Source organism: Pundamilia nyererei, unplaced genomic scaffold, assembly GCF_000239375.1.
Source record: "Pundamilia nyererei isolate P.nyererei 1_Seehausen unplaced genomic scaffold, PunNye1.0 scaffold00042, whole genome shotgun sequence".
Classification (NCBI taxonomy): Eukaryota; Metazoa; Chordata; class Actinopteri; order Cichliformes; family Cichlidae; genus Pundamilia; species Pundamilia nyererei.
In genome coordinates this window covers 3,337,218-3,361,902 of record NW_005187443.1, presented here as the reverse complement: position 1 = coordinate 3,361,902, position 24,685 = coordinate 3,337,218, and the positions used below count along the sequence as shown (strand labels likewise).

At 38.6% G+C, this 24,685-nt stretch overlaps 1 protein-coding gene across 1 annotated transcript in view; it reads right to left on the bottom strand.

The window, feature by feature from the left end:
* Window positions 1-2,657: 2,657 nt before the first annotated feature.
* Window positions 2,658-24,685, bottom strand: part of LOC102199547 (vitamin D3 receptor B) — a 25,950-nt gene continuing 3,922 nt past the window's right edge. The window contains exons 3-10 of the mRNA XM_005731346.2: window positions 11,765-11,912; window positions 9,368-9,498; window positions 7,611-7,807; window positions 7,287-7,386; window positions 6,443-6,623; window positions 3,866-4,017; window positions 3,377-3,493; window positions 2,658-3,060 (exon numbers count right to left, since the gene is read on the bottom strand). Coding sequence (XP_005731403.1) covers window positions 2,807-3,060; window positions 3,377-3,493; window positions 3,866-4,017; window positions 6,443-6,623; window positions 7,287-7,386; window positions 7,611-7,807; window positions 9,368-9,498; window positions 11,765-11,910 — 1,278 coding nt within the window. The 5' untranslated portion in view covers window positions 11,911-11,912 and the 3' untranslated portion in view covers window positions 2,658-2,806. The remainder of the gene's footprint in view (window positions 3,061-3,376; window positions 3,494-3,865; window positions 4,018-6,442; window positions 6,624-7,286; window positions 7,387-7,610; window positions 7,808-9,367; window positions 9,499-11,764; window positions 11,913-24,685) is intronic.

Genomic DNA, 24,685 nt, shown 5'->3' with positions numbered 1-24,685 from the left:
TAATACAAAATAAATCAAGCCTATTATGTGACTACAAGAACACTGAAAAAAGCGATCAAACGGTTTGTGATATGCGGATTATCTAAGCGTCGAGCCCCAGCTGTCAGCTTGTGGCGTTTCACAGTGACTGCAGAGAGTTGGAATAAAGCCACAGTGATGCTGAATGGACTTTAAACTGTTTAAAAACAGATCAAAGCGACACCTGTCACAACTTCTCACAAAGCAGTTGTGAGAAAAACTCGCCATCTTCCTCACAGAGTAACCCTGGTCTACTGAGATGAAGGAAAATCTGTGTGTGACAAATGTGGACCGGACGGTCAATTGCAGGAACTCTTTAAAAGATTTCTTTTGTCACACAGCAAATACAGGACAAAGAAAAAGAAAATATAAACTTTTATATTTAATTCTTCAAATGACTTCCTTTAAGCAACACTGCCTCTAGTGAAATCATGAGCACTTGGCAGGAAATCGACTTTACTTTAGGGAATTGTCTTGATGTAAAAGATATGTTGTCTTGTATAATTTTACCATAATCCCACATGCAGCAAGCCATATATTACTGGCCTGTAAACTGAAGCATTTAAAGTCTCTTGGCAGTTTGGTTTATAAGCCATTAAATGCTGTCTGATGAAGCATAAGCCAAAGATGACGGACAGCAGAGAGAAGGCATACAAGTTCTTATCATATACAAGTTCATTTTCCAAAAGCCACAGATAAATAGCATATGAATTCAGCAGATGGCACAATGAGAATGTCCAAGGTTCTGGAGTCATCATTTTGATGTACTGTAATGTACCAGGTGTATAGCTAGCTTAGTAATCTACATGGCTTATATTTGAGAGCAGCACGGTTTGTTTAGGTTGTCCTTTTTTTTCTGAGAATGAACCTTGGATATTCACATCAGTCAACCACTAAACAAAGAATCGTTTGAGTGTGTCAAATATACAAGCAGTTCCCTGTTTAAGCCATTCCTAAATACCCCCCCAAAAAGGAACAAAGACAAGAAAAACAAAGATCAAAGACAAAACAAAGAGCATAGTGTTGGAGAACATGGTGCTTATGGGTCAGAAACAAAAAGTCAGTTGTGTTTGCATATATATTTTTGAGGAAAAACAAAACAAAACAAAAGAATCTATGTAGCCCTATGTACAGCGGCAGACATTATTTATATATACCTGGTATTTACACAATGCAGCCACTAGAGGGCCACGCAGCATACATCATCAAACAGGAGGGCCCGGGTGGAGGACGTGCACAGCAACACCACCACAACCAGGCCCCTGGACATTCTAGAAAATCCGCTTCCCAGTCAGAAACGAAAGGGGTGTGATATCTGTGGAGGTCTGAAACAGCTTCCCAAGCTCTCCATCCACTGAGCTCACTGTATACTGAGGAGGAACAATTCATGGAATTGTTTTTAAGGTGAAGTGACATATAAAAAACAACAACAAAAATATCTATTGCAATTATATCCGTAGCTATGCCAATTCTGAGTATGCTATGCAGCTATATATTAACAAGGCAGGCCCTTTGCTTTGCCATCAATTTACTATTCCAGTTAGATTTGGCATTTTAGCCCTTTAAAATCTGTGATAACATAGATACTGTATATCAATACATAGGCTTGAGTAAAAGGTGGTATAACAGTGCTTAGGATACATTTGATAGCAATTCTCTATTTACACGGGAAAAAATAACAACAATTAAACAAGAGAGGAGAATAATGAAAACAATTTCAAAAGAGAGCAACAAGCCATAAGGTTGGCTTGGTTTGATTGACAGTTAGCAGTGTAAAAGTAGCTAATACATTTAGTGGCTAATTCTCGCCTCAAAACCAGGCACCCTAAGGTCCTATCAGAACCTCACTAAATTACAGTCTAAGCTCTGTACTCTGCTGTATAAACCTATAATAATATAACATTTTCCTTCATAGGCTGTGAGGCTAGTCAGACAACTTGCCGAGCGGCTGCATGAGTGAAGCGAGCCAAGGAGCAGCAAGGTTATTTTTAGGTACTGGAAGCTTTTTGAGAAAGTAGTTGACCATACCTTTGGTGAAAGGTGAAAGGCATGTATTTGATTTGTACACAAAGTCATATACATATGCTGCCTTGGAGAGAAGCAGATTAAAAAACAAAAAACCCCAAAACAAACAAACACATAAAAATACATGATTTCTGAAAATCATCAAAAAATTCAAAGTAATGTGCAGGCACTGCGTTTGCACTGGTAAACTGAAATGTAATGCGTACTGTATCTAAATTGTTCTGAGTAAAAGTTTCACATTGGTGATGTAAATATAAAAACAACCCCAGTAAAACCAAGAGGTAGCTCAACTGAATGGCTAAATGAATAACTGAGTATGCTTGTTGTGTTGGTGTGTGCACCACAGGTACACACAGGTAATGTCCAGGCATTTGAAGCAGCTGTTTGTTGATTTAAATACAGACAAAAACACTGTATATAGCCAGAAGTCATATGTATAGTTTAATTTGTACTATCTGAAATTCCCTTGTTTACGCTATCTCTTCATATCTGCTTGCTCTCCTGCACAATCTTGGCCTCTACACCAAGACAGACTTCTTTATATGGGAATCCACACACACATGCAGTCGCACTCGCACTCACGTGCGCAGACACGCAGACACGCACACACACAATTTACTTTCTCTTTTTCATTTGCTTCATACACCACACCTGCATCTAGTCCAACCAGGACATTCTCAGCTCCCCTCTCTCTGTTTTTCTCTACCTACTGGGGTCTTGCCGCCAGCTTCCTCCCCGACCAACTGAGGTTCGGAGATTGCTTCTAGGAGACTTCACTGCCAAACACCTCCAGCACCAGTGGAGTGAGCTGCATGCTGTGCTCCGGCTGAAAGGACAGTGAGCGGTACTGTTTGGAGTGCTCCTCGTTAAGACTTCGCAGGTCGGCCAGCTTTTGGATCATCTTGGCGTAGAGCAGCCTCCCTCCCGGGTGGTGAAGCCTGATGTAGGCTTGCAGAGTCTCCGACAGTCGGTCTTGCAGAGCTTCGATCCGTGCATGATCCTGCACACTTGGGCGGTCTGCAATGAGGGAGGGGGGAAGAGACTCAGTGGCTTGATGTTAGGGAACAGAAAATAGCTTTTGAAATCTAACTGTCAGAAAGGATTATATCATTTGTGTTTATTGTGAACTAGCATACTGAAGAACAAGCAGAGGATCCAGTCATAATTCGTTTAAAAGCTTTGTGCTGCTTGTCACTTTTATATAATCAAGTGGACATATGCACAAATAATAGCAAAGTTGGCAACAATGTTTCAAATATTTTCTGTTGCAAGAAGGATACACCTCTATACTCAAATCATTCCTTCTACAGTCCTTTCTCCACACCTACACTACCTGGAGAAAGCAGACAGATGGCCATCAGCAGCACGTGCTCCTCCTCTTGCAGGTTGAGCTTCTTCAGTCCCACCTGGAACTTTACCAGCGGCTCCAACAGCTCCAGAGTGTGTCCCGCTGCAGAAGAGAAACATGCCATTAAAATGTGTAACCTACAACTCATTTCAGTGAAAATAGGCGATCAAAGAAATATGACCAATTCTTGTTAAGACTTCATTTTCATTCTCAGCTTTGTTTACACTAAAACCCGGCAATTTCTGGCTCGCACAATTGTCTAATTACCAAAGTTGAATTAGGCTCGTTGTACAGACTAATAAGAAACAGCAAAGCTAAATTTTGCATGCAAATGAGAAGACACACAATTATATATATAACAAAGAAAACCCCAACTAAAATTCATAAAACACCAGTAGGCAGATCTCAACACTGTCTTTCTTTTGTCCTTACAGCAGTAAACATGGCAGCATTTAGACTGATGTTTGGACTGACCTTTGGTGACGTCACTGATCTGATATTTAAAGTCAGGTCCACCACAGCTCCAGGACATGTCTTCCAGGTTGAAGCTTTGATTTGAACGCAGCATGATCACCTCAATGGCACTGGACTTGAGCAGAGCAATCTGGTCCTCTGCAGTCAGCTCTCTACAGAAGGAAACAGAGGAATGACAACTTCCAGGAAATACGGGCCCTGACTCGTTTCAGCCTTGACCCCACGAAACACTGTGGATTTGTCAACGTAAACACAAGGAGAGAGTTTCATGTGTGGAAGGTGGGACCCTGGTCAGCCATTCTAAATTTGTTTTTGTAGACATGTAATTTATTCTATGTGTTTAGAAAAAAAAAAAAAAAAAGATAAATCAGTTTTTCCTGGAGGTGCCCAACATAACCTGGTATGAAAGGAGATCCAGGAATTAATACTAAGGATGGTATAATCAATAAGTTATTTATCTATTGTGCACTAGGGACTGAAGAAATCATGAAAATACATTTGCTATTTACAGGACTGCAGAAGGGGGCAGCATCCATAGGTAACATATATAGTATATAGGTAGATAAGTTGGCAAATTTAGCAGTTTTATTAGCTCAGACTTTTACTAATTTAAAAAAGTGAAGTGAAATTTGCCTTTTACATTTTGGTTTCCTTTTTGTTGCACAGTCTAGCACATTCTTGAAAATGTTTGGCACCCATGTGTGAACTTCAGTAATCAGTAAAGCACCTTTCAAGGTTCAAATGGCTGCCCCATTAAAGACAGATTGCCATTTTGCTGTTCTATCCCTCTCCAAATATTTTTCTGTATAGTTTTGAAGTAGTACCCTTGTAGAAGGCAACTAGTTCAATCTGTGTCAATGGAGTAAGACATGATGCAAAACTTAGTAATATGTGTCTTTATTAAAAGGTCCCTCTGATCCTGTACAGATTACTGTAGAAACCACCAAAAAAACAACAACCCCAAACTATCACAATCTGTTAACTTTGTGTGCATCTCACAAATCATCTGTTTTGGTTTTGTTAATTATTTTATAAATAAATAACTATTCATTAACTCTATGCTGATATCATGACTGAAAATCCATAGTTACGGAAACATGAAAATAATTGTTTTAAAAATGTACATGAAAATGAAGATTGCTCATAGATCTGACTCTATAATGACTCCCTTACTGATTCCTGATCATAATAGCACACCTACACAGGTTTTCAGGTTCAACAACCGTTTTACTATCTTAGTCCAAACAAGTAGAAAGGAGTAGAAAAGAAAATATGCCTGCCTGCATGTGACTCAGCTGTGTAAAAGCTCCTCTGCTATGTGTTTGACATTACTGTTTTGCAATGAGAACTGCCAGAAAAAAAAACATGCCAGCATAGATAAAAGAAACTGATAAGCTTGGATACAGGCTTGTCCTCGATACTGTGCTTGCAACTCCTCAAAGAGGTTTCACTCATAGTCATAAGAAAATCATTTCCACTGTAATAAAATTCTTTTAAAATTGTTTTTGTGAAACTGGATTTCGTTTACTCAAGTAAGCAGACAGAGTACAGTACGCAATCTGTGTAATCTATGGCCTTTGGCCCAAAGCCATCACTATGCCACAACAACAAATCAGGCAGAAAAAAAACAAGTACAAAGTCCTCAACACCAATTTAGGTAAAGTGTCACTGAGACAAGCAAATAAAGAATACGTAAAGAGAGATCACAAAAGCACATTTAAGCAATCAGAATCAGAATATATATTAATCCCTAAGGAAATTATGTGGGTTACAGTTCCTCGAAGACAGTAACAGACTAAACTATTTAAATAATACAATACGTTACTGAGTTTACAAATTTAAGAAATAGCATTAATACATACAAATGGCTCAAATAAAGGATTCGATTTTTCTAGAGCTGCATATGCTTTACTATTTTAATGAGAGCCACACACACGGACGCACACCTAAGATAAGATAGATAAGATAACTCTTTATTGTCATTGCACAGTCATGCATAGTACAGTAGTACAATCAAATTGGAAAACTGTCCTATGTCGGCACTACATATAACACAACACGACACAATATGACACATCACAACGCAACAAACAACACAACACAGTATATTAACTTAGTATAAAAAAGAAGAATAAGTGTATGTGTATTGCACACTGTTATTATTGCACATTAATTATTATTGCACCTCGTTATAAATATAAATATTATTATTGTTATTGTTTGGTATGTGACGAAACTGCTTCACATACAGTTTGGAATGTGAAGGATACCAAAATGCTCAAAAAAAATCAAGAACATTTTAAAATCTCTTTTCTTCCTGTCAGTGACTTTACTGTCTGCCATGAGACACACAGATGAATAAATGAAAAAAAAAATCAGCAACCTAAAAACAAAATTGGTCAGACGTCAATTATTGTAATGTTATTTAGTAATTATTCTAATTTAATTAGCCTTTCTTGACATTTTAACATCGTTTTATAATTACTAAGAACATTTTTTGGCTGCACTAAAGGTCAGGTTAATCAGAAAACACTCTTGATTCTTTTGACTGACATCAGTCAGAGTGCACGCATGTACCTGAAACCGGGAATCATCTTGGCAAAGCCGATGACCTTCTGAATACTATAGGAGACCAGGTCAGCCAGATGGGGCAGCATAGAAAAGCTAGAGCCTTCTTCTTCACTGGAGTCAGGACTGCTGCCCTGATCCTGGTACATCATCAGCAGGTTGTTGAAAGTCATTTTGGTGTCAACTGACTCTGCAGTGATCATAACACAGAGAGCAGAGAGAGGGGGGGGGGGAAGAAAGAGATCAAACATGAAGCAAGAAGAGTAAAGTGGTCACATGACGGCATGCAACAATTTCACACCATTTCAGTGTGAATATGCACTCAGAGCAGCAGTTGTGAAAACAGAGAGGGCTTGTTGGTGAAGCTTTACGACTTTAAGCTAAGAGGAAGTGCGCTGAATATCCTCTGAGTGCAACTCCGAGAACATAGGAAGCTTCAGAGCTTGCTGTGGTTGTTTTGAGCTATCCGTCTCTGCTGTGTGCTAAGGCACATGACCCTTGCTGTGCTCACACCATTACTGACATATGCAGTAATGAACTGAGAAGCCAGGTGTCTGAGGAGTGCAGGTAATTCACACGATTTCCACTGAATTCCCAGTAAAGCAGATTATATAAGTTAACGTGAAAATAACTGAACTGGAAAATGAAATCCTTTTCCAAGTCAGGTGTTCACTCTTAGTAATTTTCCCAAAACATGTCTACCAGAAAGAGGGGGAAAAAAGGGTGTTTTCTGACTGCAAGCCATTAGTAATTTCTGCTTTAATATCTTATAATTGTAGCCTTTTTCTCGTTTTTGGAAAGACACTGCTTTCACTTGATTGCCAGCGAAGTCTTCACAGAATGTGAATTTTACCTGGAGAGTGACTGAAAGAATCAGAGGAGGCATCAGACAGGGAGTGGAGAGAGGCAGCTCTGCTAGCGCTTCGTGTCACTGGGCCCTCACGCACAGGGGGCTAGACAGGAGAAAAGGGCACATGTAAAGGTTTCACGCAGCAAAAATTAAAAAATAGACAAGCATTTGATCTAAAAGTACGCTATTTTTCTGCTGTAAAATAATCCAAACTTTTATGTAAACTGGGTTAGGGTTTCATTAATCAATAATCAATTTAAAACCATTATGGTAAAATAAGGTGAACTATGTTTGACTGGATGATGTTAATTTGATGAAGACACAAACCCTAAATCGGCCGAAGTCAGAATAGGAGTCGTCATATGTTTTATGGTGAGCCTCCACCAGCGTGGCAATGATCTGACTCTGTTCTTCGGTGAGTCTGGGTCGCCGTGCCTCTTTCTCCGCTTCGCGCTGTGCCTCCTCATCCTTCCTCCGCTGAATCAGGTCCTTCTTCCTCTGCACTTCCTCATCTGTCAGAATGACTGGATGGGGAAGATCGAGAGAAAGTGTGAGAATTGTCAGCAAAAGAGAAGAAAAGTGCACAAATAAATTCTTTGCATGACAGTTAAGCTCAAACACATATACAAAGACAACATTAACCTGTTAGCAGTCGGACGTACCGCCCACGGTACATTGGATGGTTTAGGGGACTAATTGTAAATTTGTAGGACTGCTAAGGGGTTAATGCAAAGAAAGAATAGGAAATATCTGGGGTTAAACTGGGAAAAATGAAGAAATGTATAAAAAGTTATAGTAACAGAAGTTCTAAGGTACACCACTTTTAAAGCTTTTCAGTCTGGATTTGTGTGCTACATTGTGTTGACAGCTATGTCAATGTTGTGCTGGGTAAAGGGTGTCTGTTGTTCTCTGGAGGAAGAGAAAGGCCGGGGATGGGTCCATATGGAGACCCCTGCTGCACTGAACAACTGAATGCATTGTCTTTGTTCTGTCCGCTCCTTGTTGTTCAAGCCACTGAATTAGCTCACAGAAACAGAGAGAGAGGCAGAGAGAGAACTGGCTCTCAACAACATGCTGCTGGTTTTGTTTTGTTTTTTCACTTTTAACAGCAACAGCAACGACACTGGCTCCTGTTCACATGCAATAAAGTGAAGTGTTGTTGCCGCTACAAGAAACTTTTTTTTTTTATTGGAGGAGGGAGTGGGACATTTGGTTGGCAGGGAGAGACTTGGACAATATCCGGATATTAGCAGAAGAGGAGAAAACACATATCTGCTATTTACAGACTATAAAAACAAACAGCAGTGTGTGGAAAGAAGAACCCTGGCTAGACGGTACATTAGGTGTTTAAACTTCACATGGAGTATACTTACTGTACACAATGTGAGGAGGAACTGTTAGTTCAAATGAAATATGTAAACACTAAAGGAGCAAAGACCCAGAGATACTTGACCTCAGACCAAACATTACATAATGGTTACAAGCAGGACAGCAAGCCCCCATGGTAGCAAACACCACATGTGTACATTTTACTGTGAATTCAATAAAAAGAAACAAGAATGCTTTAATGTATCTAACACACAAATCTGTACACAATGTGTACATTTTTCAAAGTAGGAAGTCGGTCTTGGGCGGTCCGGAATTCCAACATTATATCCTGGATTGGTGTGAGGTCCGGCATCCAGGGAACAAAGGCTTGTGGCTTCATTTTCAAGCCCATGTGCTATGCAGTTATTTCAAGAAAGAAGAAAAAAACTGATTGTTTTTTTATAAGAGAAGTTTTATTTATTTATTTATTTATATAATTATTGTAATTTATGCTTTTAATCTTAATTATTTTGTTTCTTTTTGTGGCTTTTATGTTTTCTATGTATCTTTTTTAAATGTTAATAGCTCAATTGGAAAGCATTTTAGGACAACTTTTGTTGTTTTTTTATTTTATGTGCCATTTAAATAGAAATGATTTGACTTCAGTAATTAATAACCTGGTTTATTAGAACTGCAATCTGAACCCAAATTGAATCCACCTACATATGCGGGTTGGGCCAGTAACTGAAGACAAATGGGTGACCTGTCATACTTACACTCTTTCATCATGCCAATGTCCACACACCGTTTGAGGCGGCATGCCTGGCAGTGGCGCCTGTTGTCCTTGGTGATGGTGCAACTGCCGTTAAAGGGACATGTGAAGGTGGCCTTGCGCTTCATACTGCGCCTAAATATATTGTACACATTACACAGTATATTAAAATACAAACATAATGAAGTCTGTTAGCGCACAAAAATAAAAATCAAAGAATTAAATTAATACAACATTTATTTATTTATTTATTTATTTTTAAAGAGAAAGAGAAGAAGAACCTTAAAAGTGTTTGGCTGAATTCAACTGCTAAGGCAATGTGGAAACCTTTTGACAAATTATTTTGAGAGAATTACAAGACATCAAGAAATTCTGTACTTTCCCCCGTCTTTTACATAAATAAATAAAAGATACCGAATAATCAAAATGCTGACTAAACAGGTTACCGTCTTTGTGCAATTTAAAAACAGCTGTATTTAAGAAGGTGGAAGGGCAGATTGATTAAATGTAATGACCTGAATAATAACACTAGAAGACAGCAGAATCATCTCCAACAAAAACAAAATGGAGAAGCTTCATAAATAAATTACAGCAGCACAGGTTGTGGTAACTGGATGTTGGGAAAAAACTGACATCTGTCATTTTGCCAGGTTAGAACACTGATGCCGGGGCTACTGAAACAATAAATGATTTACAACACTGTTAAGAACAGCATCGGTGGTCTGTTTCTTTCACAACATAATATTAAACATACATGGCGGAATATACCCATGACCACTACGGGGGTCACAGGTGCTGCTACTCTTTAGTGCAGAGGGGGCACGTGCAATCCTGTCAGTCAAGTGAGAATCTGCAAATTCAAAGATCTTTGTTGACTTCTTATCATTTCCCTGAGAGAAAGGTTCCTCGGATTATAATCAAAGGGTGCTGGGAATATCAGTTTTCAACTTGATAACAGACAAAGTATTAAGCTTTTAGAATAACATAACAATTAATTAACAACAAACAAACAAACAAAAAAAACATCAAATGGGAAAAAAATGAATGCCTGCCTCGATACATTGATTATTCTTGAGCAATCACCTCAGTCCACATACTTCATATCTGCCTATTAAGACATATTGACTGTGGTGTTTAAGCGTCTCTGCTTTAACTGCAGATAAATAAATAAATAAATAGCTTTTTGGGACATTAACATAGAAAGTAACTGCAGTTAGTATTTCTGTTCATCTTTTTTCTCCAAGGCTTCACAAATCCATACTCTTTCTCGTTATTAGTTATTATCAGCTGTAATGCTACTGTACAGGTCATTTAAGAAAAAAAATCCTTACAATTTTTATGACCCTGTCGAGAAAATCTAATATAACCTCTGGATGGCAGAGTTGTTGCACTTGACTGCATTAGATTTTATAGGCATGCCTAATAAAATGGCCATTTAGTGTATAAATAAGTGCAAGAAATTTTAGATTTTATATTAAACATTTTATATTTTATTTCTGAATTAAAAGTAAAAGTAAAAGTTCTGTATATACTGTGTCTAGTTACACACCGTCAACGACCTCCTCCACCTGGTAGCCTCACGTGCTTTTTATTACTGACTTCTTAGAAAATCAACAACATAAACTGACTATTGCTTGCTCAACATACTTTATCTAGGCCATCAGACCCAGATAAATATTTTTGACCTTCAAGTCTGAGACTGACTAAAAGTAAGTCAAAGGCAATCTACGGGACAAAAATTTGTCCTGCCAAACGGTGATGCAAGGCACAATGATTTACTCGGTAATGGACATTTATGTATGAAAATGTATACACAGATGTGAGCAAAAACACGTGCTTCGTGAAAGTTCAAACAAGGGCCATCAGCGAGCCGAGGAAGGAGATTATTAAACATCCGTCTTTTTTTTCCCCTCCCCTCCCGTTATATATATCAACACTGCTGAGAGAAACAGGCGGAACTGCACGGACACATCAAACACACACACACACACACACACACAAGCCTGGCACAAAATCATGACTTGCTCCAGTTTCGTCTTTGGATAAATTGGAAACTCATGTCTGTATCAATGAGCAAGGAGTAGCCAAGACATTAAATACAGGAATGGGCTCGTTTGTATTCTCGGCCTGCTGCCGAGCATTAGTGTGGACACGAATGCTGTCAGCTGGTGTGTGTGTGTGTGTGTGTGTGTGAGAAGCTGTGGGCAGCGACTATACTTTATATCACAATACATATATATCATAATATAAGCATCTGAGTAGCCATTATATATGCAACTTGTGTGTACATGTGTCAGTAACTTATGCAATATTTTCCAATCATTTTGAGCTTTTTTTTTTCTGCTGGCCACACAAACGTTATATCTGCACAGGCGAAAATTAAAACCATCAATTTTTGTACCTGAAAAAGCCCTTGCAGCCCTCACAGGTCATGGCGTTGAAGTGGAAGCCAGTGGCTTTGTCGCCACAAACACCACAGATTCGTGGCACATTCCTATCGAACTCATCAGCGGCCACAGTGGACGTACTCACAACCGTGGGCTCCATCACTAAAAAGAGAGATGAAATCAAAGGAGGAAAAGGGGAAACAAAAAGACACAGTAAACAACACTGTAGAAACTGTATGCAACAATTAACACACACACACACACACACACACACACACACAAGAAAAAAAAAAGAAAACAAAGAAAAGAAAAATCGACACGCTTGCCCAACAACCAGCTAAGGACCCGGGGTGGTGCAGCTATTCAGGCTGAGGCACCTGATCTGTTGAATTCTCTACCTGGATCTGTAAGATCTGCCCAATGAGTGAATTCTTCAAAAGTCAGCTAAAGATGTAGCAGTTTAAAGGAACTGTTGAATTTCAGATACAGAATCTGCTTTTACATTTTGTGCACTTTTATTCTTTAATTCTTGCATTGCTTTCAACTTGTAATTTCTGCATGGCTTTAAATTCCATCATTTATGTGCATCCTACATAGATAAACTTTGATTATAGTTTGTATTACTTAATAATTTAATTTAATTAAAGCCACAGGCTGTGAGGCTCCTGAACTCTCTGCCCCCCTCTCACGGACAATAACCATATCCAACTTCTTAATAGCAATGAACTGGTCTGCATTGGTGCATCATATCTTTATTCTCTTCCCCCCCCCCCCCCCCCCCCCCTCTTTCTTAAATAGATAACTATCATATCTGATATCATATCTCACAGTACAATAATATTGAATGGGTTGCATTGTTGTACTTTGTCATGTTTCTCAGGTCTTTGTCTGAATTTCTACCAACATTACTTGTCATGTTCTCATGTTATTGCTAAGGATTGTCTATTGCATTGGAGTCACACTGGGTTAAATATGTACACTTGGGTTTTAAGGGGTATTTATTATTTTCTTCTTTTTTTGGGTTGTATGGAAGCCCCAAACGCAATTTCATTGTTCTTGACAATGACAATAAATAAATACTACATACTACTACTACTAATTTTTTACACTGACGCACAACACTACATATTTGAGAACACAGATAGTAAAAATAAAGTTCCACTGTCAGATTTTTAATTGTCTCTCAATTATTTGATTGTAAAAAGTGAAACACTTTGTTTTTTTTTTATTTAATCTTTGGCCCTTTTTTTAGGACTGCAACACCTCATCCTACTCTCTGCAGGGAAAATTAATTCTATGTTTTTGTCCAATGAGAAAAAATGAAGACATATGAATTGAATATAAAAAACCAACAAAAAAAACTTGTTAAACTTCAAAATGCTGAATCTCTGTAATTTGACTCTGAGGAGAAGAAAAAACTACATGTCACCACAAGGCTAGAATCCTCATGAACAACCGATGACTGTCTTTTTCACAAAGCTTCTTTCTTATTTCTTTTTTTGCGTGCACTCTACAGTTAAAGTGAGATAAAATGATTAAAGTATGTGAAGGAAAGGGAGGGTAAGTAAACCAGTAACCCTCTTCCTTAAAAAAACAAACAAACAAAAAAAAAAAACCCTAAAGAAAAGAAAAGAAAAACAGCCACTGGCATACCTGAATAATAGAAAAGTTTGACGGAGTCCTTCATCATTCACAGGTAATTAAGAAACAATATTCAGCCCAAAAGTCTCAGCGACTTTTGTTGCTTTTCTGTTAGTTCAACTGTGAATATTAATGGTGTTTTGTTAAATGAAGGTCTAACTCCTGGTCCAATTTCATTAAGGACGTTTAGTCTTCATTACAACAAAAGGTCAAAAGCAGAATAAAACAGAGGGTCTAGTCATTGCCCTTGTTCTTTGCATGCATCAAGTGTCTACAGTAGCTTCAACAGAGACCACATGCCTTAACCAGGAATATGTGCTATGGTACAGTAAGACTTGTCAACAAATATTTGTTTAGCCAATTCAGCAGATGGTCACACAAACGTCTGATAAACAACAGACCACAGGCAGACAACAGACAACTTTTCAGACTTTTCAGACTTTTCAGCCTCGCTTCTGAAACAGTGAGCCCCAGCGAGGTGATATAAAGAAAACTGAGCAATGTTTCGCATCCTACATAAGAAAATAGTTATACCTAGACTAAAATGGAGTAGTTTTGTGTGAAAGCTGGAGAGTATTTACCATCACACAATACTGGCTGTGAAAAAGCTTCTACGAATACTGTGGCGACCCTGTTTTGTTATTCCAACTAGTCTATAGTGACAGACTAGGCAGGGTGTGCCTAAACTCTTGTTGTTCTCTGTCGTCTCAGTGCATAGCTTGTGTTCTTTTCCCACCTCCCCTTTCTCACATCCCTTTCTTTCTGAGTGCAAAGTACACAAGTTGTCTCAAAGGTCCTTCAGAGACTGTTGGCCTATAAAGCTGCGCTAATCATCAATCATATGACCAAACATTAACAAAATTCATGTCTATGTGACAGTGCCCCCAGGTTATTTATTACATGGCTATGCTTGATATCCAGATGATGAAAATATAAATGAACATAGGTTTTACATTTCAAGCACTGGGGCTCCATGTATCCAAAATAATGAGCATTACCCTTGCTGGCCAGGATTCCGGATTTTGTTTGCAAACACCAGAATGACCCAAAACACATTTGAAGAGGCTGTTTCCAAAGCAAACCAAACAAACCCACAGATGCGTATACCACCTGGGTTAACCTTATGTTGTTGCAATCTTTGCCCCTAAAATTCTCATAGGTATGTGTTATAAAAGTTATATCCTCTAGTAGTTTTGCAGTGCCAGTAGATGGAAGGACTAACTCCTAAACAAAGAAATCACATCCAGGCAATGCAATGTCCCTGGGGGGGTCTCGTGGTGCTGATCTTTCTCACATACAGTCATAAAATTAAAAAAAAGCCTTTAGAAGTCCTGCTGGTATTTGGAAACGTGATACATTATCAAAAACCAAGAATACTCCATGATTCAGCAGAAAAAAGCAATGCTATGGCTGATTAAAATTTATAATAATCCTTTTCACGGGTCTAGTATAAGAACCACAAAGCTGTGAGTGCTGTCATGTAATATTACACAATTATGACCAGTATAAATGAGAAAAGACCTTTACAGAAAAAACAAAAACACACACACAAAACATAAAACAAGTTCTACTGAACACAGGAAAACTACTCCCAGTACACATTCACACTCATTACTCACTGTGAACCAAAATGCCCATTTGCTTCACTATATCATCAAATGATCACTGAAGTCAGCCTTCTGTGATTGCATTCAGGCTTGACAGGCCATTACACTAAATGCACAGTAGAATTGAGAGAGCTCTAAATAATGCATCAGGTTATTAGACCAGATCTGTAGTCATTCCAGTATTGGGCACGCAAAGCCAGGCGGCAAGTTTTGTAGCTTCGGGCTTCTACTGAACGTCTCACTCTTGAATGATATACATATTGTGTGTATGCCGCTTGCCATCAATCAAATCTGTCACTGTGGTAATCATGCAAAATAGTATACTACACTGTGTGTTATAGTGGTATAAAGTATAACACTGATTTGCTTACAGAGTTGAGGCAAAGGGTAAAAGAAGACATTATGGACATTGCAAGATATAACTCTGTACAATGACATTAACCATTTTTTTGTGAAAGGCTGTAAAGTTAACCTTTTGGTTTCCTCAATATTCTTGAGAGCCAGAAATTACAATATTTAAACATCAGAACGAAGTGCTAACTCGTTTAGCAAGTTGTACCCACAAACTGAACAGGTGAAATGCACAGGCATACTTCATTCTTCTAGTCCCAAGTAGAAGAATAATACAAAGGCTAGAATGTGCTTGTCCTACATTATATGTATACACAGCAAGACATAAAATGTGGTACCTAAGTCCATTATTAATGCTCCAAAAGGTAGCAACAGCACAAAGGTACAGTTCAGCAACTTTATCTAGAGAAGGGAAGAACGTTGCATGTGTCAGGACTAGGGCTGGGCTATATCATACCGTTCACGGTAATACCGGTGTAATTTTGGGCAACGATAGGAAAATGACATATTGCGACAGAATATGGGTAAAACGCGCATGCGCAGTGCCTTTGTTTACATACGCACATGTCGGCGACGCAGAATGAGAAGAGCGATAGTGGATCGTTAAATGAAACAGATGAACCAGAATTGGTTTGTAAAAATGCTGCAACTTCAGTGGTGTGGAACTGGTTTAGCTTTCATCCGTCAGATACACAACAAAGCACTATTTTTGGTAGCACATGCTAGCAGGCCGTCGTTATTACCGTGTTGTTTGGAAAATATGGCACACTTAAAATCAATCCTTTAATTTTTCTGAAAATTGACAGTGCCCCTTATAATCCCGTGTGCCTTATGTATGAATTCTGGTTGTGTTTACTGACCTCGAAACGATTTTATGTGGTACATGGTGCTCGAATATCTGTCAAGTGTTTTAGTGCGACTTTGCTAAGCTACGAACCCGCACCGCTTGATGGATTGTTGGAGCATTACGGCTATATTAGGCAGGCGCCTCGTGGAGTGATACGTACTGTGCTTCAACATAATATTACCGTGTTGTGTGTGTAATACCTCTTTTTAAGTTTTGTGGATATTATACATGGTTATGCTGAGGATATGTCGGCCAGTTTCCACTGGAAATGCCTTTTGGTTAAACTGTCAGCAAGGAATTTGCATTTGCACTGTTAAATTTTTATATGACTTTAATGCACATAAAAAAAAACAGCTGCTTGTTTAAGTGAAAATACATTGATGGGGTTTTTTGCACTAATAAAGTTGTGGAGTTGTAAAGTATTTTGTCTAGTGTCAGTTATATCGTCAGTTATATCGTTATCGCAAATTTTCAAATGTATATCATGATAAATATTTTTGGTCATATCCCACTGCTCTAGTCGGGACACTTATTAGTCAAAACGACCACACTACAGTTGTTATGACGGTGGAAATCGGCCATCTAAAACTGATTCCCTAGCAGCCTGTTATCACACTGTTTTTGTCTTTTTTCATTTTATGACGGTAGTCTACAGAGACTGACTTGATTTTGGAGCAACTCTCAAATGACTACTGGAGAACCTGTGATAGATTTCAAGCCAATAAAATATAACAAAAGAGAAAGTGATTTCAGTTTTCTTAAGTGATTTTTTTTTTCTTGGAGTTATAAACTGCTGATACCGATTTTTGCTGACTCAGATTTTCTTCTTTGCCTCAACGCAAAATATTTTTTTCATAATAAAACGAATGATTGAACTTTAAATTGAACTGTAATTTCCCCCACACGGCAGTAAGTAATGGGATCTTCTCGCTGAAACAACTGAAAATAAAATTGTCTGCTAGGTATTGATAAACGAAAAATGGGTTGATGTGCACCCATCTTTGTTTCCTGACACATTATATCTTACCAAACAGTGAGTGTAACAGATTTATACAAAACAAAACAATCTATGGTAATTTAACTCAAAGGTAGGGTTAAACCAGACAGCAGCTCAGTGGAGCTGAGAGCTGTGCAGGAGCTCAGCTCCTCCTACTCTATCCCATTATTGCTAAATCGCACACAACTCTTAAAATGCACTTTCAGACACTGCAGATTTCTTTCTTCTTCATTAAGCAGGTCATCCTACAGCTGCAGGATCGATGTGTGGTTTTCTAGATTAGACCGTATAAATTTCTGAATTACTTAAATCTCCTGATATGATCTTATTGTAGCATTATTAGAATAAATGCTTTTCTGAACAGCAAATAAGTGAGCATCTGCACTAGCTGATTCAAGTTTATGAAGGAAAATCATTTGAACCACTGCAAGATGGTTTCAAGTTATTTTCAGCAACAGTCCAAATATCACATTTTCCTCATAATTGAAGAATATAAAGATGCTGCATTAGTTCAAACTGTCATTGGGCTGCAGTAACCCAAAGAAAATCTTGGTGTTAAAGTTGTGTGTAGTTGACAACAACAAAAAAAAATCTCCAGGTTACTTTTTGATGACTTTAATGGGCCCTGGTGCAGAGTATCATGTATGTACTAGCCTTATTAACCTCAATTAAATTATATTAAAGTATATTAAATCATTTTCCCATAACATATGAGAAAAACTATTAATGCTATCAGACCTCATACCCTAAACAACAAATTCAAAATTACATACCGTATTTTCTGGACTACAAAGCGCACCCGAATATTAGCCGCACAAGCTAAAATCAGGGGAAAATCCTGTTTTGTACATACATTAGCTGCACCTGACTAAAAGCCGCAGGTGTTTCAATGTTGACTTATCATATGTAAGAGAATATGCACAAAGCGAATTGTCAGGAAAGAGATGGCTGTTTGGAGACACAAACGACACACTTTTATTAATATTTTGAAAAACAAGTTATGGGTAAATATTTGCATAACTTTTTAGGTATATGTACAAGTACCGGTAATTACAAGTGCGAAACATGTACTGTGCTTCATAAATGAGTAACAAATGTAGTACATAACAATAACCCACAGCACACCAGAAAAATAGATTCGGCCTACCTTTTAGGCTCAGGTGCAGTGACACGGCTTTAACAAGAAGAAAAGTCAGTCATTCAGCACCATCTTTCTCTTCTTCCTGCGCACTAAAACCACCAAAGTCCTCTTCTCCAGTGTCGGAAACGAACAGGCTCAGGGTGGCTTCGTCATCCACTCTCCGCTTCTCTCCTTCGTTGTCACTTTCAAAACCAAAGAAATCCTCGTTGTCAGTGTCAGAGTTGAACACCCTCAGAAGGGCCGTGGCGGTGTCCTCCTCTCCATCATGCAGCAGTCCAGCCCTTCGAAATCCGTTGGTGATCGTGGATGTTTTCACACTTTTCCACGCTGTCAGAATCCACTGGTGGAGTTGGGCATAACTTGCTTTTCGTAAGTTTATCGCCGCTCATCATCCACGCCTCCCACTGAACGCGTAGCGCTACTTTGAAGTTTGTTTTTCGCGCTACGTCGTATGGCACTACGTTGCCTGGCGGACGGACATGTGACCAACATACCACTCTTGAACCCCGATACTGTGTGTCTGATCACATGCCCTTCCGCCAGGCAAGGTAGTGCCATACAACAGCGGAACAAACAATAAATATCCTCTTACGATATCACAAAAATCATGGACAATCCATAGAAAAGCCGCACCTGACTAAAAGCCGCAGGGTTCAAAGCTTGTGCAAAAAGTAGCGGCTTATAGCCCAACAATTACGGTATGTAATATACTGACTTTTTTGTGTAGCTGCTGCTACTGACAAATGCCTGAGTAATCGAATCTGTTCCTACCAAACAGTCATTACACCAAGCATTTCTGATATATTTACACTAAAACTCTCAAGTGTTAAACAGTAAAGTTTAAAAGTTTTTTATCTGACCATTCACCTTGCAGTGTAGGTGATGTAGGTTTTCACAATTACGTGCTGCAACAGCGTAGATGGTATTGTTTTCCCCTTCAGAATAAGTCTGTTTGTCATCATGGCAAAATGATCACGTCAAAGTCCATCTTCTGGAGGACAATTTTTTTTCAAAGCAATACTATCACAGCCTTGAAAGGTGCAGATACACAACTTTACAGGTGTGCAGTTGACAATGGATTCAAGGCCCAGTTTGCACTGCAAAAGAACCAAGTCAGATTTTTCCAAATCCTTATATTTTAACTTCGTGTTTTCTAGCATACTTGTTTTTGTTACTAGGTGGGAATATCTTGCAATAGACGAAGGGTTCATAAGAACTAGAATAAACTGAAAGTCAATGTGTTACTTGTTTCACTGTTATTATGCACAGAGCAGAGTGTTGTGCTTTTGGAGACGGGGGCGGTCTAGCAATGCTTTTACCTTTTTTCCATACAAGGTGCATCTAATCAACCATGACATGGCTGCACGAGTTATTCAAAAACATCACCGTGTTGCCTCTGCTGTTACCTTAGCAGGAAGAAGGAAAAAAACTATCCTACTGTATATAAACGATGGACACAGCCAATGAAGCCAATGAAGCCATTTCAAAAGTGCCAACTGAATAGAGATCTGAGAAAAATTACCCAAATGCTCATTTGATTTATGATACTAATGAGTGTATAGTTATAATCATTTGTTTCAAATTTTACTGAACACAAGCTGTTTTTCATTTTATAAATTATGGTCCTATTTAGCCTGAAAAAAGACAAAAAAAAATGTAACAAACAACAACAAAAAACCCCAACATCATCCCCTTGCTTGTGATGTCTGGTTTCAAAACACAAGGAAAGAGCCACAGTGCTCAGCCTTAGGCTTCAACATTAGAGTCCACAAACCAGTGGGTGATGTCATGCTGGCTACATCCTCCATCACAGTTTACCATCTTATAGAAGCCATTTTTATTCTTTTTTGATCTGGTGCAGTTGATGTTCATCCTTTTCTTTTAATTTCCAGGGCAGAAAAGAAGGAGAAATGTTAAGGGGGAAAAAAATAGATTAATTTTATCTTAATTTTAAGGCTGCTTTTATCCTCCTACAAGTTTACTTACAATTCGCTCCCTTTTAAAGAACAGGCTAAGCAATTGTGCATAGAATAAGCACAAGACAACATAATTTCATGTTATGATTTGCATCAGGACTGCCATCTTGGCAAATCAAATGAAGCAGGGTTTGAGAAAGAGGGAGTTACTATGAATTTGAAATGTATTGTATATTTGTGGCAAAAGCTCTAAATATAAAAAGAACATGAGGAGGTAAAACAAGGACAGTCAGTAAATGACACAGAAGGCTGTACATATTCTGTGCGAAATTATGTGGTACTGATGGCAATTAAGGTCACCCATCTCAGCCGTATGACTAGTACAAACAGGGATAAGTTTACCTCAGCTAAAAGAAAAAGAAAACTATAGTCTGACATGCTCATCTAGACACCTCCACTGGTTTATTTAAAATACTTTGAATCTCTTATGCTGCCTGGGTTGTTTATTGAATGTGGTCTGTCTCCAAAGCAATAGTTGCAGTGTACATGCACAAATTCATAGCTTTGCCCTTTGCTAAACCACTACTTAGTCATAAGTACAAAAATATGGGTTTAACAGTGTAACATCAAACGGTTTTGTTGTTGCACAATTTCCGCTGGATTCCATAATCTTCGTTTAATCTTGGTGTTGGGAACATCACAGGATACAAATCTTTTCCCTTTCTTTATGTTTCAGTTACACCTAACTACAAGGATCATTTAGATGAGTTCCCATCTATTTCCCTGTGAATGGCTGTTTGCACTCATAAAGAGGAAATGCCATCCCACAGAAGCGAGTAGTGAGTTTCGTAGGACAAGAAGGATGCAGACGAGAAGCAGGCCAGAGAGTGAAAGGAGATGTGGGGGTATTGGAGCAATAAGAGATAAAGACATATACAGCAAGTAGAGGAGGGGTGACCTCTTTGTCAATGTGACTCTGTGTCTCACAATGGCCCACTGTACCCTGCTTGCTGTTTTGGAAATGAGGAAGAAATAAATACTATGAGGAGCGGGCACACAGCACTGTCCCAAAGACGGCGATCAACGCAAACAGCCTGTTTTTGTCATTTAAAAGGCTGACTAAAAATACACACAGTCATAAGCCACTTCAACTACTGGCTAAATATAAATACATGTCTCATCTTTGACAGGCCCTCATCTTGAGATGGATCAGGGGGGAAAAAGCAATTTGCTATTCATGTTGGAATCACATTTAGAGTATGATTTATTTCTGCTGGTCCTGCTTCACTCTCATTTTAAAATCAAGGAGCTCATTTGGCTAGTATCTGTTGTTGTATGCATACACACACCGATGACCAAGTTTCTCTACTGATCGGTTAGGATAACTAGGGCAGCTATTAACTGATATATCTGACTATATGTTGCTTCATCATTAAACATCCTAGAAATTCATAAAAATATATATCCCAAGGGCCTCACGTCTTTGCTAACAATCCAACAGCCAATAATATTCAAAATATGAAAAACAAAAACTTTTAATCAATTCCTTAATACAGAGATAGAAACCGAGAAACAAATTGATTATAAAGCTTATAAGCAGCTTCTTTTGCACCATTGGCACTGTTCTCTCCACAACTGAATAACTCTCATTTTAGAAATAATTGCTTGAAATGAAATGAAATTACAAAAAAGGCAAAAGCAAAATGTACTGAAAGACTGGAGCTCGGAGATCAGACATACAGTGGCAGTGGAGGATGAGCAAGAGAAGAGGGCCGCAGTAATTATGCGCAGTACCACAAACTGACTCTAGCATGTCATTTTAACTGGGTGGTGAAAGCTGCAAAATAAAGACATTACCCCAATTTTGGATGAGAGGCTAGGGAGGTTCCCTGTCTTTTAACCCAAAAGACCAGCTGAGGGAGAACAAGTGCTACTTAACATGCAGTGGAGCAATGACTCATCTTTTCCTCCTTTGATTTATTCACGTTATGGCTGAAATGACACACATGTTTCTCATAATCCAGAGTAGGGCTGTGCGATATGACCAAAATCCCATATCCCGATATAAAACATCTATCGTCCGATAACGATATAAATCACAAAAAAAATGAATCTTTTCTGTAAATTCTGTGAATCTCGGGTAGGTGAAGTGTTTCCAGCTGGGCGTCTTGTACCTGGAGTCGAGTGTTTTAACCGATGCATGAAACTACACATTTTTAGACATAGGTTGTAACGGCTGCCGTTTTCTTTGTGAGTATTTATTACACAGCGTGCTGCGGGGAAAAGCCTGTTCTAACGTTTGAGTCTAAGGTTTATTTTTTAGCACCTGACGGCTCTTTTTTTGCTTCTCATCCGTCAATACTCTGCATACTTTTTCAAGGGATTCCTTTTTTTTGAAAATTCTCAACAGGATCTTGAGCTTTATTGTGAAAGGTTTATGTGGAAAATAAACAAGCGGACATGCGATGGTTTTACCATCGTTGTTGCTAACGACAACCCATAAAAACAGGCGCTTGTCCGTCTGTAGTGTGGTTATATTAAATATAGGAGAAAGAGAGAACTTTAAGAAATTAATAGCCACTACAGTGACCATCAAAACGATGAAAAAATATTGCCGTAAACAGTTTATTTTGCGACACCACGAAACAAACGACAGCGTAAAATGAAACGATAGATGTTTTTATATCGTCATCCGATATATATCGTTATATTGAACAGCCCTAATCCAGAGACTGATGCTATAACTGGTCCCAGGTTAGACCAGCATTGTCTGCGAAATGCTTAATGCTTCACAATTGAGCAGCTCATCAATTCTTAAGATAAATGGTCTAGAACTATGAGTGGTCTGGTCTGAATTAGCATCAATGTGCCCGAAAAAAATAAAATTAATTAATTAAAAAAATTAATCACATCTTGCAATAAAACAGAGTATCCTTATTTGCCTTAACACATGAAAATCATTTAATTAAATGTTAATTAATGAACACCTGGCAGGATTTTAACTCTGAGGACTTGGAGGAATATCCCACCAAAGTCTGCATAATTTCTTCAGAAAATGGCAACAACCACATCACATTTATTAGTGCAAAGTGTTTGCACCACACACATCCTTGTGTCACAAATGACCACCTCTATAACTGCACCTTCTAACGGGTTGACATTTGATGTCAATCAATGCAAATATGATGTCTTGAATACAGATCATTTTAATCTGAGGAACACAGAGAGCAGACATCTCAAGAGCTAGTATATGACATGCAGTAACACAATAAACATGAAGGATTATTAATATAGTAATGCACCACTTTGTGTACCCCTGTGTGATTCTAGGTATCTGTAACTGTGTGTTTCTGCTACACTTACTGGATCTACAGGGAGTGTGAGCTGCTGTGAAATATTCGTACAGGGATAAGTGCCAATGTGGACCATGGCAAGAGTCCAAAATCACTCATAAGATAACTTTTTTCCCCTCTGTTCCTCTTGCCACTGAATTTCCAGCTGCATCACAAGTATGTGATTACCAAACAGGAGAGTGGTCATTGGTTTTCATTGTCAGGTGCCCTTGTTACTTACAGAAGAAAAATAAATAACACTTCAGCTGCAAAAAAGATTTGGAACACAGCCCAGATGTTAGATTAACTTTCATCTCAGTCAATATCAAGTGATTATAAAACACACCCTCAACCCATGCCCACCATCTAACAAACCTAATTAAGTGATGCCATTAGAGCCTGGACGCTGAAATGAACCGTGATTGAGGACAGGGCAGGATATAACAAAGCAAGTAACAGGGAGGACCCAGACAGCGTTTTCAAGAAGGGATCATTTTAAGTGCACCCAGATATACAGAAGAGAGAGGGGAAAGCGGGAAATAAAAATCTCTGGCATCACGTCCCAAGAATGTCAGCAATGAACTTACAGACCACATCCCAACACATAAGAGTCAAGAGTCAGAATCACATCCAGACCTATAACAGTACTGGAAGAAAGAGAGAGATTGCTATGGAGCGTGTGAGGGTGTAAACTAGAGGAGGACCTGCACCACAGTCCAATGTGCATGCTCCATCTACATCACATGACGCAATCCCACAAATGAATCTGAAATTGTTCTCTTCTGCCAAAAGTTTTTCTTAAAGGGAAAAAAACAGACAGTTAAAGAGAAACTGACGAAGGGGGGTGGGGGGGTGGGGGGGGGGGGGGTTGGGGGACAAAGATGAGTTTTTGAGGGAGTTAGAGAGAAAAGGGAGAAAATATAGGCGATGAGTTTTACTGCATACTTCAGGCTGGGTCACTACAAGTACTTAACACATCAAACAAACTGGATCTGGAATGACCCTGGCTACAGAGGACTGTTCTACAATGGAAATACACAGCCTTGTGACTCATGCTTAGAAAGGTATATAGAGTAAAGCCAACAATACCATTTGGGGGGGGG